Here is a 15,167-nt window from a genome sequence, read left to right as displayed (position 1 = left end):
GTTTGGTCTGGAAACTCACCATTGACAATTCAATCCGAGGGGCGGGATAAACGGTTGTCTTTCAAACTCCCTCTGCACGCGATAGGATAGCGCTACAACCAACCAGAGCAACGACGGTGAAACAGAGCTCGTTGACAGATTAAACATTCGCCGTATCCGGTCGGCTAAACTCCGAACACATCTTCCCTTTTTAAGAATGACTTCAGTGCCGTTCTTTGTTCTTTTCTCAGAGAAAAGCTTAACTCCAAGTCTTCCAGAGTCGCGGTCAAAGCTGATTCGAAAGACCGCCGTTCGCCAGTTTCTGTGTTTAATAGAAGCACGCAAACGCAACTCGGCCCACCGACTCTATACATGATGTGATTGACTCGTCCAGAGTGAGGGGAATACAGCTCAGAAGAGTATTGAGAGTTGCTAGACGACACTTGCGGGCACATTAGATTTGCTGCCGCTAGGGTGTGTTTAAATTTCTAGGCTACATTCTTATTTTTATGGAAGATTGCAAAAAACAAAAACAATGCTATGCAGCTCATGTATGATCAGTGGTGAAAAGAAGAAAAAGTAACCTGAACTCAGGTAAAATCTTGCCCATAGGGCAGCAAATTGTTGAACAGATTGATTTTAGGCTTTTACGCATGTAGTGATTTTTACTCAGTTCACCGATGACGTAGTGATTTTCAGATCACGTGTCACTTAAGGTGTGGTTATGAGTGTATCAGATGACCCTTCCCCCTTTTGATATGGGGCACCAGCTAAGAATAATATCTTAACAATATAAGAACACTTGCAAAAGAGCTGTTCAGTAATTCAGAATTAATGTAAACTAAGCCCCTTTCACACTGCGATTCCGGCAAATACACGGATAATGCGACCCGGCATTTGTTCCCGGGCCGCTAGATTTGGTCCATTCACACTGCCAGCGAAATACCGTAATATGTGCACTTTCACACACAACGCTTAACGGTCCCGGGTCGAGTTGACACGTGACATCCGGATGTGACGTATAATAGCAAGCGATCTCAGCTTCAGCGCGGATAGTTTGGAGCTCCGTGGTCTCGACTTGTGTCCAGTTTGCACACATTTCTGCTTGTTCAATTTTAGTTTCTTTTGTATACGAACACTCTCTGCGTTTAAAACACAGACTAGCTCTTCTGGCACTGCAGGGTTGTATTATTGAAAAAACAAGCTCTAGGAGTCGCACGATAACTACGTACACGTTGCGGCATTAGTTTCGGCTTTTGTTCACACAGCGCTCATCCTGGGTCGAATACCGCAATATTACTAGGTCCCCGACCCGGGTCGAATTCGGTAATCAATCCCGGGACGTGGTTGCTTTCACACAGAAGGTGACCCGGCAATGTTCCGGGAATATTGCGGGTCCGACGTGCAGTGTGAAAGGGGCTTTAGAGGGAGTTGGTCAGCTGATTTATCTGAAGGATTTGTGAGTCTGGACAACCAGTAGAGTCTTTGATCATCAACACAATGAAGACACAGTGTAATAAAATGAATTAAATTTATTAACAATAGATATGCAAGAGTAAATACTTAAACGATTAATAATGCTAGTAATGGATATGTACTTCTAAAGGATAGTAAACTAATAACCAAAAAGTAATGAATGAAACAAAAATGATGTGAACACAGAATGGATAAATGCAATGCTGTTGAACAGAATGTAGCAATAGAAGAGAATTGTATGGGAATGCTTCTTATGGGAACCACCTAATGGTTCTGGCACATGGTGATAAATATATTCTTATTTATCATTGAACAAATAATAAACCTATTATTTGTAACAACCTGACCTCAAGTAAATCCTAAACAGGTTAGAAAACATATGCTGCATGTATAAACTAATGCCAAGGTCTCTAGAAAGAGGTTTGGTAAGTTTATATTTACGTTCCACACAGTCGGGTGATCAGTCCTGGCAGTAGATACGTCTTCCACTGGTTATGCGGGTAGCGTGCAGTGAATAGTCGTTGCCAAGCTGGGCTGAAGGATGCAGAACTCTGGTTGCGCCAAGAGGGTCCTTAAATGTGGACCAGGCAGCTGGGTCAGTCGAATCTTCACAGGGTCCTTTGCAGGCTGGCTGCGTCACTGAGGAGCCGTGTGGGACCGGCAGTGTCTGCCGATGCAGAGGTCCTTGGTGGACTGGATGTGCTGCTGGAGGAGTCGTAAAGGTCAAATAAGATCTCTCAAGGAGAGAGCCCTTTTCCAGCTAGAGTTTGCCGAAAGCAATATAAAGGTTTTGCTCGCAAAAGCTTAACTTCCACTGTCTTGTAGTCTCTTTCCTCGTCAGGTCAGAAGCTCAGGACGTGGTGTGTCTGTTAGTGTCTCCTTCCCCGTCGGGTTAGAAACGCAGAACGAGGGTGTGTCTACCCGGGGGACATATTTATCCTTTTCCGATGAGGAGGAGATTGAAATCCGGCGCCTTTCCAGTCCTGGAGTGTGATTGGCCACTGGGTTCTGAAGAAGGCACGGTGTTGCCCACCCTAGTGTGGAACTCATTTACATAGCATAAAGTGGCATGTTAAAAAAGTGTCTTAAATGTTTTACCCATGCATTATTTCTTTACCAAACCTCTTTTAAAATATAAAAGGCATCGTATGGAACAGATAGAGACCAAACATGATAAGAAACGGCTAAGTCATCGTCCACGCATTCGTTTATCTGTTAATGGACCTGTCCCATGGACTGTTGTTTTTACAGTTAATAACCTAAGCCCCGCCCACAAAATGTTTAGGTCGGACAGTTCGTTCTGGCCTTGCTCCATAGAGGTAGCCTGACAAGCCAGACCCACAGCAAGATGTTTGGTCTGGAAACTCACCATTGACAGTTCAATTTGAGGGGCGGATAAACGGTTGTCTTTCAAACTCCCTCTGCACGCGATAGGATAGCGTTACAACCAACCAGAGCAACGAAGAAGGTGAAGGGGAGCTCGCTGACAGATTAAACATTCGCCGTATCCGGTCGGCAAAACTCAGAACACATCTTCCCCTTTTTCTTTGTCCTTTTCTCAGAGAAAAGCTCAACTTCAAGTCTTCCAGAGTCGCGGTCAGAGCTGATTCGAAAGACCGCCGTTCGCCAGTTTCTGTGTTTGATAGAAGCACACAAATGCAACTCGCCGTCGTCATTATGGCCCCGCCCACCGACTCTATACACGATGTGATTGGCCCGGCAAGAGTTAGGCGAATACAGCTCAGAAGAGTATTGAGAGTTGCTAGACGACACTCGCGGGCAGATTAGATTTGCTGCCGCTAGGGTGCGTCTAGATTTCTAGGCTACCATAGAGGAATAATTATCCCCGAACAGAAACTGTTCGGACCAATGAAATCATCAGGGCGGGCTTTAAACGATGATGGACAGATGATCAACAGTAACGTAATCATCACGTCATCAAAGGGGCTTGGATTATATTTACTCGGATCCTAAACGGAGAGCTTGTTTGTATCTGCATTCACCTTCACAATTTCTCTCAGAAATGATGAACGTGTTGGGTAAGTACTCTGTGTATCATTAAATAATTTAATTTTTTTACAACACCGGCAAAGATCGTGTATTCCAGCCTGATTTCAGCGTGCGTGACAGGGTTGCCAAGTTTTTACAACAAAACCCGCCAACTACTAGCCCTAAACAATTGCTTCTCGGAGGGTTCTCCGGGGGAAAAATAGACGTCATCATGACTCAAATCTACCGTTCCATATCTAACCAAAGTTGATCTTAACTCAGATCTTATGACTGGAATACAAAGAACTCATTGTGGAACTAGTTTGAGATGACGTATGTTTTGTGACATTTAGCATAGCCATGGTTAGTTAAACGTCTGTGACATTTGCATAATGCTCAATTGGACTTATGTATCCATGTACTTTATGCCACTATTTCTACCCTGCTATCTGTCAGTTAAGATTCATCAGATTAGGTGATGTTTTCCCTTTTGCACTGCCATTCAAAGGTTTAGGCTCGGTATGAATTGATTTAAACTTTTATTCTTTAAGAGTGCATTAAATTGATCAAAAGTGACATTAAAGACCTGTATAATGTCAGAAAAGATTTCTGTTTTAAATAAATGCTGTTCTTTTTAAGTTTCTATTCATCATAAAAAGACAAAAAACAAATGATCTTGAGCATCAATTATTATGCTCATCAATTATTATGCAATTATTAACTATTATCATATTAGAAACATTTCTGAAGGATCATATGACACTGAAGACTGGAGTAATTATGGAATAAATTAAATATATTCAAATATAAATTAGATATTTAAAATTGTAATGGTATTTTACAATATTTTTTTTTATTTGATTAAATGCAGCTTTGGTGAGCATAAGAGATTATTGAACAGTAGTGTAGATTTCACCATCCCCTGCATGGTTTCACAGACAAGGCATAAGCCTGGTCCAGACTAAAATGCATGTTTGAGCTGGTTTAACTGAAAATGTCACTGCCATTTGCTTTGTTTTAAGATGCACACCAGTAATGTTTTAGTCAAAGGTACATTTATAAAAGCTATACTTGAAAGGCTTAATTGAACTATGGCCTTGTTCTGTCTTAATCTAAGGCTGTCTGTGAAACTGTTCCCTGGGAACCGCGCAAACGCATGGCCCTATTCATGAAACACAAGCAGAAAGAATTGATCTGTACAGTAACAACCACAGTCGCTTCTTGAGGCAATTTACGCAATATCTGATTTATGAATGATTTACACAGAAATGTGTTCGACTTTTGCTACCATTGAGGTCCACTGCAACAAAATGTATTGTCACGTCATATTAAAATAATATGTCAAATCAATTAATTTGATTTTCAGAGGCTATTTTTGCCGTCTGTTTCACTGGCTCCTTTTAGCTGAACATTTGACCACAGAAATCTGACATATTATCAACTATGTTTATCAAAGAAAGATAAAGTAGTGCTGTCAATACAATGTGACCATTATTTCATTGACATCACTGATGCTCTAGATGACCTTTACCTGATTTCACCCTATAAATGATATCATTTCTTTATTCACTACTGGTAAAATTCTGGAATTATTTAATCAAAAATATATTGTAAAATGTAATTTATTCCTGTGATGGTGAAGCTGAATTTTCATCATCATTACTCCAGTCTTAAGTGTCACATGATCCTTCAGAAATCATTCTAAAATGAGGATTTAATTAACTAAACAGTAAACCAGCCTGTTATTTGTTAAATGTCCTGTAGATTTTATAGTTGGTCTTTCTCTATCATATGTACTGAAAAAAAAAGACAAGGACACCTACGGGGTATTACAGAAAACAAGGTTAACTCACCATCACATGTACCCTGAATACTCGGTTGATTATATTAATACAATCATGCAATGGTATTGTGTGTGTGTGTGTACTTATATTAAATTGTGATACGGGCCCCAGGAATACCCTCCTGTCTGGTACTCATGGTCATGGATAGAACAATCACATGTGTCATGTGATATTTGCAGATTTGAGCTATTCATGTGTTAATGAAAATTCTAGAATGACCCTTGAGTTTTAAAAAAACAATCTTTCCACCATCATTGTGGTTGGCAATGCACGTCATAAGACATGGCGCTCTTCCACAGTTGTGTTCTTCCACAGTCAATAAATTTCTGGACTGGTGCAACCGTCAAGAGACACACTGACCTCTTTCTCATTGGCAAGATCTTCAGCCTGCATCTACTGCTCAAAGCACTCAAGGTAAACATTTCCCTTCTTAGCTTAAGAGTGTGATTTCACCAAGTATATCCTTGTTGATCCTGGAACAACATTATTCCGACCAGATTCGAAGGATAGGTTTACAGTTGATGTCAAGTTTAGGCTTAATACCAGGGTAAGGGTCTTATTCCATCATATCCCTCTGGAGTAGGGACTGGGTTAGGACTAGGTCTTTGGACAAGAATGTTCCAGGATCAGATGATGTTGATACAGGAACATGAATCATCAAGAGTTGGATTTGAAAGAAATGGTTAATGAATATAGTTATTTCTGCTTTTTAAGTTTATTTATTTATTTATTTTTTTACTTTTCGTTTCTTCATGGTGGGATTTATGTAAATTAATTTAGTACTAGAGATGATGCTAAAAATAAAGGGTTTGTAAAGGAAAACAGTTGCTCCAATGGTTCAGTCCAGGTAAAGGTAAAAGGTCCTACAACCTTCGTACTATGGGTACAATTTTGTTTCAATGAGTTCAAAGAACTTATGGTCTAATAAACTTACTGCACATTGTATATCAATTAAGGCAAAAAGATTATGGAAGATAATGCAAAGTAGATCAGAGCTCACACAGGCTACGCAGGCATCAAAACTATAGCAGCTTAAAACAATGGACAACTATTAAGACCAGTCAATTAGCAAAAACATTGTTGATTAAATATAGATTTATTAAAGTGACAAATAATGATAGGCTTCTTATGTTCTGTTGATGAATCGCCTCGCGTTCTGCTTTTGGTTATCTCAAATGAACGTGACTAACCTTGAGTAACATAATTAACAGCTGCTGTGAATTCGCACTCTAATTGCTTTATCTCGGCGTTATCTGAAAATACTGTTGATATGCTGATTAGGCCTATGTAATTATGGATATCAAGTTTTGCGATCAACTTACGATATGGTCAGATGCGCGGGGCCCAGGCGATTCGACTTTGTTCGGAGTATTTCCTTCATGCTCTCTCTGATGGAAGAGATTGTTTTTGTCCCATGTTCGAGCAATACACACGTTATATAACGTTAGGTTGACAAGATAACGGAAGAATACAAAAGACAAAGATAAGGGTTAAATGGTCCGGACCAAGTAGCAGCATTGACTCTTTAGAAGTTATAGTTTTTTTGTTGTTGTTGTTGTTGTTGACGTGCTGTAGGCTATGACTATTTAACCGTATATGAAAACCGCGGGAAACTGTTGTTATAGGTATACGAACGTTCGGTGTTGGCGTCCGGTAAAACATTTTACTATACACAATATTTTTACTATGGTTTGCTCATTTAGTTATTTATATATTCATTTTGAACGGGACAAGGCGGACTAATGCAAAGTCAAACCCACTTATTTATCTCGTAAAACTGAAGCGAATCAGGGTTTTAATGTGAAATGTGTTGAGAAGTATCGGTGTAAACGTTTTGAAATCAAATAAGGACACTGCGCTCTCTTGGTAAGTACAACCTTGTTCCCCTAATCTGCAACTTTGTGATTGAGTGTGCCTGTGGGTTGTACCAAAAAGTGTCCGGGCTCTTGAGATGCGCTTAAAATTTTGCATTATAGCAGTGTTGGAAACTAATGCGAAATTGCATTCAAATTTGTGTGATACAACACCTGTGTGAACCTGAGAGGACCTGTTTTCTACCTTCACTTAAAGGGATAGTTCACCCAAAAATAAAAATAATGTCATTAACTCTCTCATGTTGTTCCAAAATTAGTTAATCTTCGGAACATAAGTTCAGATATTTTCGATGAAATCTTAGAGAACGTCTTGGACTAAAACACTCAATAGGGATTAGTTTTATGATAGTTTAATTAACTTTTGTGAAGTGTCAAAGTATTTGCCAGCTGTCAATGGAGGGACAAAAATCTCAACATGCATTAAAAACATTTCATTATTTTTTTTCTGAAGATGAACGAAAGTGGTTTGGAATGGCATGGTGGTGAGAAATTTACTGAATTTAAATGTTTGGGTGAACTAACCTTTTTGGTACCTGTTTGACCAGTCATTGATAGTTTTGAGAAAAGCATCTACAGCATTTGAGCTCAGCCACAGACACAGAAATTTGCTTTGATGCAGCGATATTCATACATTAAATGTGACCTATGGTCACAGTTGCACACAGAGTACTTGTACATTTTAAGAGATCATTCATGTTTGTGCAAAATCTCTCTGGTCTTAGTAAGCATGGCGTCAGTGTTGTCACAGCTGATGGGTCAGTGGATGGATGTTCAGGGATTCCTGATATTTCTGTGTGTGCTGCTGTTGGTGAAACACCTGCGAGATCTTCAGTCAAAGAACATGCCACCAGGACCCTTCCCTCTGCCGGTCGTTGGAAACGTATTGAACATAGGCTTTAGTGATCCAATGGAGGTTTTTCCAAAGGTATGTATTTTTTTATTTTTTCAGATGCATGCGTTTATTAAATGAGCTGCGCATCACAAGTTGACATGTTGATCAGATTGGTGAGAGGTATGGAGATGTGAGCACATTTTATCTGGGAAGCAAGCCCTGCATTCTGCTCACTGGATACGACACTTTCAAAGAGGCCTTCGTGGAGCAGGCGGACATCTTCACAGACCGGCCGTACTTCCCTGTGAATGACAAGATCTGTAAAGGGAAAGGTAAAAACAGCTGTACACATGAGTGACCCCATTTACACAAACATTAAGTCTGTTATCAATCATAAACTGCTCACTAATTCATCTGTATGTAGAACGTCAGGAAACATCTTGTATTTTGCTTTCATTCAAGGCATGCATTGTCAGACTCAACTAATTTGTTTATTTTTGCTGAAAATGAACTGTAATGTTCCAGAACGAAATGCTGACATTCTGCTATAATTTTCAATTAAATTGCGGAGCTGTTGTAAAATTACTTTTTGCAACGGCTACAATAGCAAGCTTTGTCATTGAAAACACGCAGAACGGTTCATACATTCTGTAGATTGTTACAGTGATCCTGAATTTAATGTAACATGAGAAATATAATTTTCCAGTCTCTCTTGAAATAAAGAAGTTCATTCAAGTACTGTGACAACAGACTGTTTACAGAATTCAACGTGACCATATTTTTTATCAATATGACGTAAAATGTTTACTCAAATGCATGGACGAAAACCACATTGGTTAAAACATGACTGCCCACATTTGTTTTTCAGAAACTTGTCATTGTGAGGTTGTAGGAAAGTTTGTCAGGGTCGTACTGTTCTTGCCGCTCCAGCACTGTCAGAGTGTAACAATTTAGGAAAGTACAGATGTCGAAGGATTGGGCAGTGCAAATATTAGAACTCGCAGCAAATTTGCAGGCCATGGTATAAAGGGTGTTTACATAGCCTTAAGGGAACACACATAGATCTTGCTGTCTTTATCTCTTTGTATGTAGGTCTGATCTTCTCCAGTGGGCATATGTGGCGTCATCAGAGACGTTTTGCTCTGGCAACACTTAAGTATTTTGGTGTGGGCAAGAAAACTCTAGAAAACTCCATCCTGCAGGAGTGTCACTTTGTCTGTAGCAATTTTCAAAACAAGCAAGGTCAGAGCACAACATTCCTGCATTAATATTCATCTGAACAGGCTACAAGTACATACTGCTCTCTACAGGCAAAGATTTGAAGGCACGGTTTGCAGTAACCATGATCTCTCTTGCTTTCCTAGGTTTGCCATTCAACCCTCATCACATCTTGAACTACGCGGTGGGCAATATAATATGCAGCCTGGTTTTTGGCCACAAGTTTGAGTATGACAACCATCATTTTCACGAGCTGTTGCAGTATTCAGACGACACCTTCAAGCTGCCCATCAATGTCTGGGGCCGGGTACGAGAACAAATTTACTATAATGGATCTATTTCACAAAAGTGCCGGTTATGCTATTTTAAAAGCTCCTAGTTTGGTTTTGGAGTCTCCTAGAATAGGCTTGCATGATTCAAAAAGTTCAAAAACACTTTAATTTGCTCATAATATCCATTGCAGCATCAGATCTTTTCTCACATTGTCTCAATCCGTCCGATAAAGGATTTGGTATTCCTGAACCCCTCCTTTCCGTCCTCTGCTCTGATTGGTCAGATGGCTCAGTCTGTTGTGACTGGTCGACCGCTCGCAGCTTGTCCGAAACCAAACGACACTTATCATATCTGAATTTCAGCTTCACTTGATGCACAGTGATACAAACAGTAACGGTGGCGTCGGTTTTACCGTATCAATTCCAGAACAAATTTTTTGCTTTCAAAGCGCAGAAAACAGACACAGACCAAACTCTTCCAGTCTCAGATACAACTACAGTGTTTGAGATGAAGTAGACGTTGTTCACCGGCAGTCAATGAAAAGCATAGCCTGGCATTAAGCAAATGTAGTATATTGTTATTCAGTAGGATGGACTTAATGAAGACTCATTTCAGAAGTTCAGAATCAATTCTTTCTTTTAGGAAATTTTTTTGTTGTGCACTTTGATCTTTGCATACAAAGATTTAAAGTGTTAAAGTGTTAAAGTGAACGGCCTGTTTGGGTTTAAATGCAGTTTTCGAAAAATTGTCTACTCTCTATTTTTTGTCTCTTGCTCCTGCTTCTTCTTTTGGCATTTTGAAGCAGCACTTACAACCCGGTTATGATCCACTAGTGCGAAATGTGTAAAACGTGCAATGCATCCCCTGGTCTTAAGATTTTGTTCAGGAGTGTCTATAGATTTTTTTTTTATTACATTTAAATCACTATAATTTGTATTATATTACATTAGCATTAAATTACAGAAAACTGGTAAATGCTTCTGCATGACTGTTTCTAATGCACCAGCTGAAGGGGTGATGCTAATTTGACCTCTTTCTCTTTTCTGACCAATGTAACAATTGATATTTCCCCCCTCTTGTTGTGCTTTTTTATTTTTTAATTATTATTATTTCTTTATTATTGGCAAGGCAATGCAAGATTATTTATATAGCACATTTATATATTATGGTAATTTGAAGTGCTAAAGAATTAAAATAATATATATATTAATAAAGTAATCAATTTTTTGTGCAAAATTCAATATTTAGATTTTGTTGACTCTAATAAGCAAGTTAAATGACACTTAAAATCTTTTGTCAGTTGAGTAAATGCACTAAAATGTGAGATTTAAAAAAATGTTGTACTGCAAAGATTTATGAAATGAATGTATTTGTCCCTCAACAGCTGTATAACGCGTTTCCCGCTGTGATGTCCTTGCTGCCAGGAAGGCACCAGACTACATTTGCCAACCTTTCCAAGCTGAAGCTCTTTTTTCAGGATGAAATCAGGAAGCACAAAGAGGACAGAAACCCATCCGACCCCAGAGACTACATTGATTGCTATCTGGATGAGATTGAGAAGGTAACTGGCTTTAGCAGAGCCTGGCATGATTTCAGGAAATCTTCTGATTTTGAGATTTTTTTTTTTATACACTGATAATTCATGCATTTAAAATGAAATCAAGTGAACTCAAAGGAAACATTTTGTGCACACAACATTTCCCATAGGTTTACTTTCCATGTACCCTTTTGATCGGGTGCTCTGCTCTGTAGCCATCTGTGTTTAACCCCTCTTCTGTTCATGGGTGAATCCTCTCCCGTGTCTTTCCCAGTGTAAAGACAGCGAGGCAGAGTTCACAGAGGAGAACCTGATACACTGCGTGTTGGATCTGTTTGGAGCGGGAACAGAAAGCACTGCTAAAACACTCAGCTGGGCTTTACTCTACATGGCCAAGTATCCAGATGTGCAAGGTGGGCCGCTCCACTCCGCTCCTATGACCTACTTGTTTAATTTGTATATGTGTCTCCACATACTCTGCACGTTCACTTTCCACAGAGAAAGTCCAGTCTGAGATCGATCAGGTGATCGGACAGACACGCCAGCCGCTGATGGAAGACAGGACACGTCTGCCGTACACTTACGCAGTGATCCATGAGGTTCAGAGGTTCGCAAATGTTCTTGCCTTCATTCCGCCAAGAGTTGCCAGCAAAGACACCACAGTAGCAGGATGCCTCATTCCAAAGGTAAGCCAGAATTATAATTTTTTGTACCCACATTTTGCAAAAAAAGCTTTCTTTCATTAGCTACTGCATTACAGTACTGTACAGGCTTTAAATGGGCAAAAAAATAACGAATTTGGTAGAAACGAGACTGAGTTTTGAGCAAGGTGTGTGTGTAAGGTTTATTTTAGGGGTGTCCTCAACTAAGGATATACACATGCGAATCAGAATTGTCGAATCTTTCTTTGGTCGACCGATAGTCGAATCATCTATGTGTGTGTGAATGGGTTGGGAGGGGCACGATACTAGTCTACTAATAAACTAAACCTAATAAACCTAAAAAAAATGACCTACCTAGAGAGGAAGAGAGAACTTTTGTGCCCCGCAAAAGTACACCGCACACGAAGATCAGCCCCATGTCTCAGGATCTCACACCAGACGCGCACATTATATAGCCTACCTTGTAGCACAGGGTAAAATCAGTATACATTGACGATTTGAGGGAAATATAAATTTTATATAATACCTTGAAATGGCGCTCTGTGGCGTGGCAGGATTTTAAACAACTTCCTGAGTCACCTCGGACAGGCACCGAATGCCGCCACCGGTGTGTGTGTGTACACTCATTGAATGTGTTCGAATTTAAAAGGCGCGGCACGCGCCTACTTAACACCTGCGAAGATTCGACCATGAGATCGGTGGTCGAATTCAGCACCACATATCGATGCATCGAATCTTCGACTATCCGGGGTCACCCCTAGTTTATTTATCTTTTTTTTAAATCATATTGCTTGTGTTAATGCCAGCTTCATACATTTTAGCAGAATGTTTATTTCCATTGAAAATTGCCACCCTCATTTCCTTTTAATAAATCTATTTTATATTTAATAGCACAAAATAGTTACACTCAAGACCTTAAATGCCACCATTGAACTTTATAGTTAAATGGACCTAGGATTAAAAATTGCAGTATTTGTTAGTATTTTATTTAATTTTTAATACCAGATAGCACACACACACAGTTATAGCTCCATATTTTCTGGACAGGGAAGCAAGTATTTTCTAGGCCAAACCTAAACAAACAGTTTTTTAATGTTTGCAATGGTTTGTGCTATGACAGGGTGTGATGGTGCTGCCAATGCTGAAGCCAATCCTACAGGATAAGAATGAGTACAGCACTCCGGATGAATTCAACCCCGCACACTTTCTGGATGAAAACGGCAAATTTCTGAAGAGAGAAAATTTCATCCCCTTTTCAATAGGTAGGTCATAAGGAATATTGAATATATAAACTATAACTAAAATACATGCATGTGCACTACTATTCAAAAGTGTGGGGACTTTTTCTGCTCCAAAGCTGCATTTATTTGATAAATGCAGTAAAAACAGTAATATTGTGAATTATTACAATTTAAAATGTTTTCTATTTTAATATATTGTAAACTGTCATTTATTTCTGTGATCAAAGCTGAATTTATCATTCCTCTAGTCTTCAGTGTCACATGATCTTTCAGAAATCATTCTGATATGAGGATTTGCTGCTCAAGATCATTTATGATTATTATCAGTGTTAAACAGTTGTGCAGTTTCATATTTTTGTGAAAACTTAAAATATGATTCTTTGATTAATAGAAAGTTCAAAAGTACAGCATTTATTTGAAACAAATGTTTTGTAACATTTTTTTTTAAAAACCATTACGGACCAAAACATTTTGAACGGTCATGTAAATAAACTAATCAACACTAAAATGAGATTTTCTAAAGTTGAGCTCAGCTTTACTGATCCAGACGGTGATTTCCAGGTAAGAGGATGTGTCCGGGTGAGCAGCTCGCCCGTATGGAGCTCTTCCTCTTCTTTATCTGTCTGATGCAGCGCTTCACCTTCCTGCCTCCTGAGGGACAAACTCTGAGTCTCAAAAGGACCGTCGCCATCGCGTCCGCTCCTGAACCTTTCCAGATCCGTGCTGTGCCTCGATTATGCGACACTATTGCATCCTAAAACAAAAGAATCAGCTCATTAAATCACACTGATGAAGTACAGATAAGAGCTTCTTTCTCTGGTAACATGAAACACATATACAATATAGTTATAAAAATGGCATTATTTTCATTTCATACAGAGGCTTGTCTCTTTGATCTCACATGTATTCATGCTACTTTTCTCCCATTTGAAATATCCTACATACGAGACTGTCCAGATGGCTACTCTGGCAGGGTTTTGTGTTGGGTAATGTATTTTTTAAATCGGAGGCAGTCGACTTCTGCACTGTCAATGAAATAAGACTGCCAGAGCTTTTTCAAAGCATCTTTTTATATGTACAGCCATTAAAAGTAGTTTTATATTGTAATCTATAGTATGAACCCTTAAAAAGGAGCATGGTGATTGGAAATAAATGTATGAATATAAATTGGGAATATATGTTAATATGAGAGGATATGCAAAGCTTCTCAGGGGAATGCAAAATGTTTGTGAGAACATAAATGCATTGACTTAAATCAGCACTAGGTAACTTTTCAACCTTCATAATTTATTTTTTTAGACTCTTGTGATGATAAATCGACTTACAATCGGTTGAATGACACGTCTGCCATAGCCTGATGGGGTCATTATCGGTTTTAATCGTACTTTTAAACTTCGGGTTTCGGGTAGTAACCCGAGAACAAAAAGAACTACAAAATACGACTGCTTTACGGCATATACGTCACTTCCACCAACACACACACTTCCTTACATTCGGACGTGCGAGCCCAACTTTGTTCGTCGGATGATATAGTCATGTCTGAAGCAGCACAGACACATAAGAAAGAAAAGGTTTTGTTGGAGGAAAGCAATAAGAGGAAACGAAAAAGTGATGTGATTAAAGGCAGGACGAGGATCAACATGTGACCAGCGTTTGCTCGTCGGCGTGAGCTGAAGGAGGCGCGCCCGACCGATGCTGTTCTGCTTGTTATGGTGATTACCTACCACTCAAACATTGAACTGAAGTATTATATAGATTCTGTAAAACGGTAACCAATAGACTACTATAATGACGCTGGCTTGTAAACGTGAGCATCGTGATTATTTGGCGTTTGAAAAAAATAAAACCCATGAAATTATATTCATATGACATGCTGAAACATGCCACTGACTGTAACGTTACCTGGGATGAAGACATTTCACACGCGACGCCAGAAGAACTCAAACTCCTCTTGCAGTGTTCAGGGGAACTGTTAGCGCTGCACCAACCCGCGGCGCCACTTTTATGAAGTTATTTGGCCCGCACCGTATATATTTTTACAACCCGCCGCACCCGCGACCATTAAATAGACACCCGGGGTCCGCGGGTTATGAGAAGAGCCCATAGGACGAGCCACGCATCACTAGTTCAGGGCTATCAGGGTTGTCATGTCAACAAATGCACGCGCGATGGCATCCCCTGTTGTAGGATTACAGAGCTTACGACAGTAGTTGAGGACATTATTTTTTCCAAACTGTAGGGG

At 39.5% G+C, this 15,167-nt stretch overlaps 1 protein-coding gene across 2 annotated transcripts; it reads left to right on the top strand.

The window, feature by feature from the left end:
- The first annotated feature begins 5,673 nt into the window (after positions 1-5,673).
- Positions 5,674-14,276, top strand: LOC137078331 (cytochrome P450 2J4). Of its 2 annotated transcripts, none has more exons than XM_067445523.1 (10): positions 5,674-5,702; positions 7,885-8,087; positions 8,164-8,326; positions 9,087-9,236; positions 9,359-9,519; positions 10,870-11,046; positions 11,297-11,435; positions 11,521-11,708; positions 12,805-12,946; positions 13,487-14,276. In XM_067445523.1, exons 2-10 carry the CDS (start codon positions 7,890-7,892, stop codon positions 13,681-13,683), a joined length of 1,515 nt encoding a protein of 504 aa, XP_067301624.1. In that variant the 5' UTR covers positions 5,674-5,702; positions 7,885-7,889; the 3' UTR covers positions 13,684-14,276. The 2 variants fall into 2 exon arrangements, with proteins under 2 accessions (XP_067301624.1, XP_067301625.1); XM_067445524.1 differs by lacking the exon at positions 5,674-5,702 and adding an exon at positions 6,908-7,154 and having other exon boundaries at positions 7,911-8,087.
- Positions 14,277-15,167: the final 891 nt, after the last annotated feature.

Source organism: Pseudorasbora parva, chromosome 6, assembly GCF_024679245.1.
Source record: "Pseudorasbora parva isolate DD20220531a chromosome 6, ASM2467924v1, whole genome shotgun sequence".
NCBI classification, from domain to species: Eukaryota; Metazoa; Chordata; class Actinopteri; order Cypriniformes; family Gobionidae; genus Pseudorasbora; species Pseudorasbora parva.
This window is presented reverse-complemented; position numbering and strand designations above follow the sequence as displayed.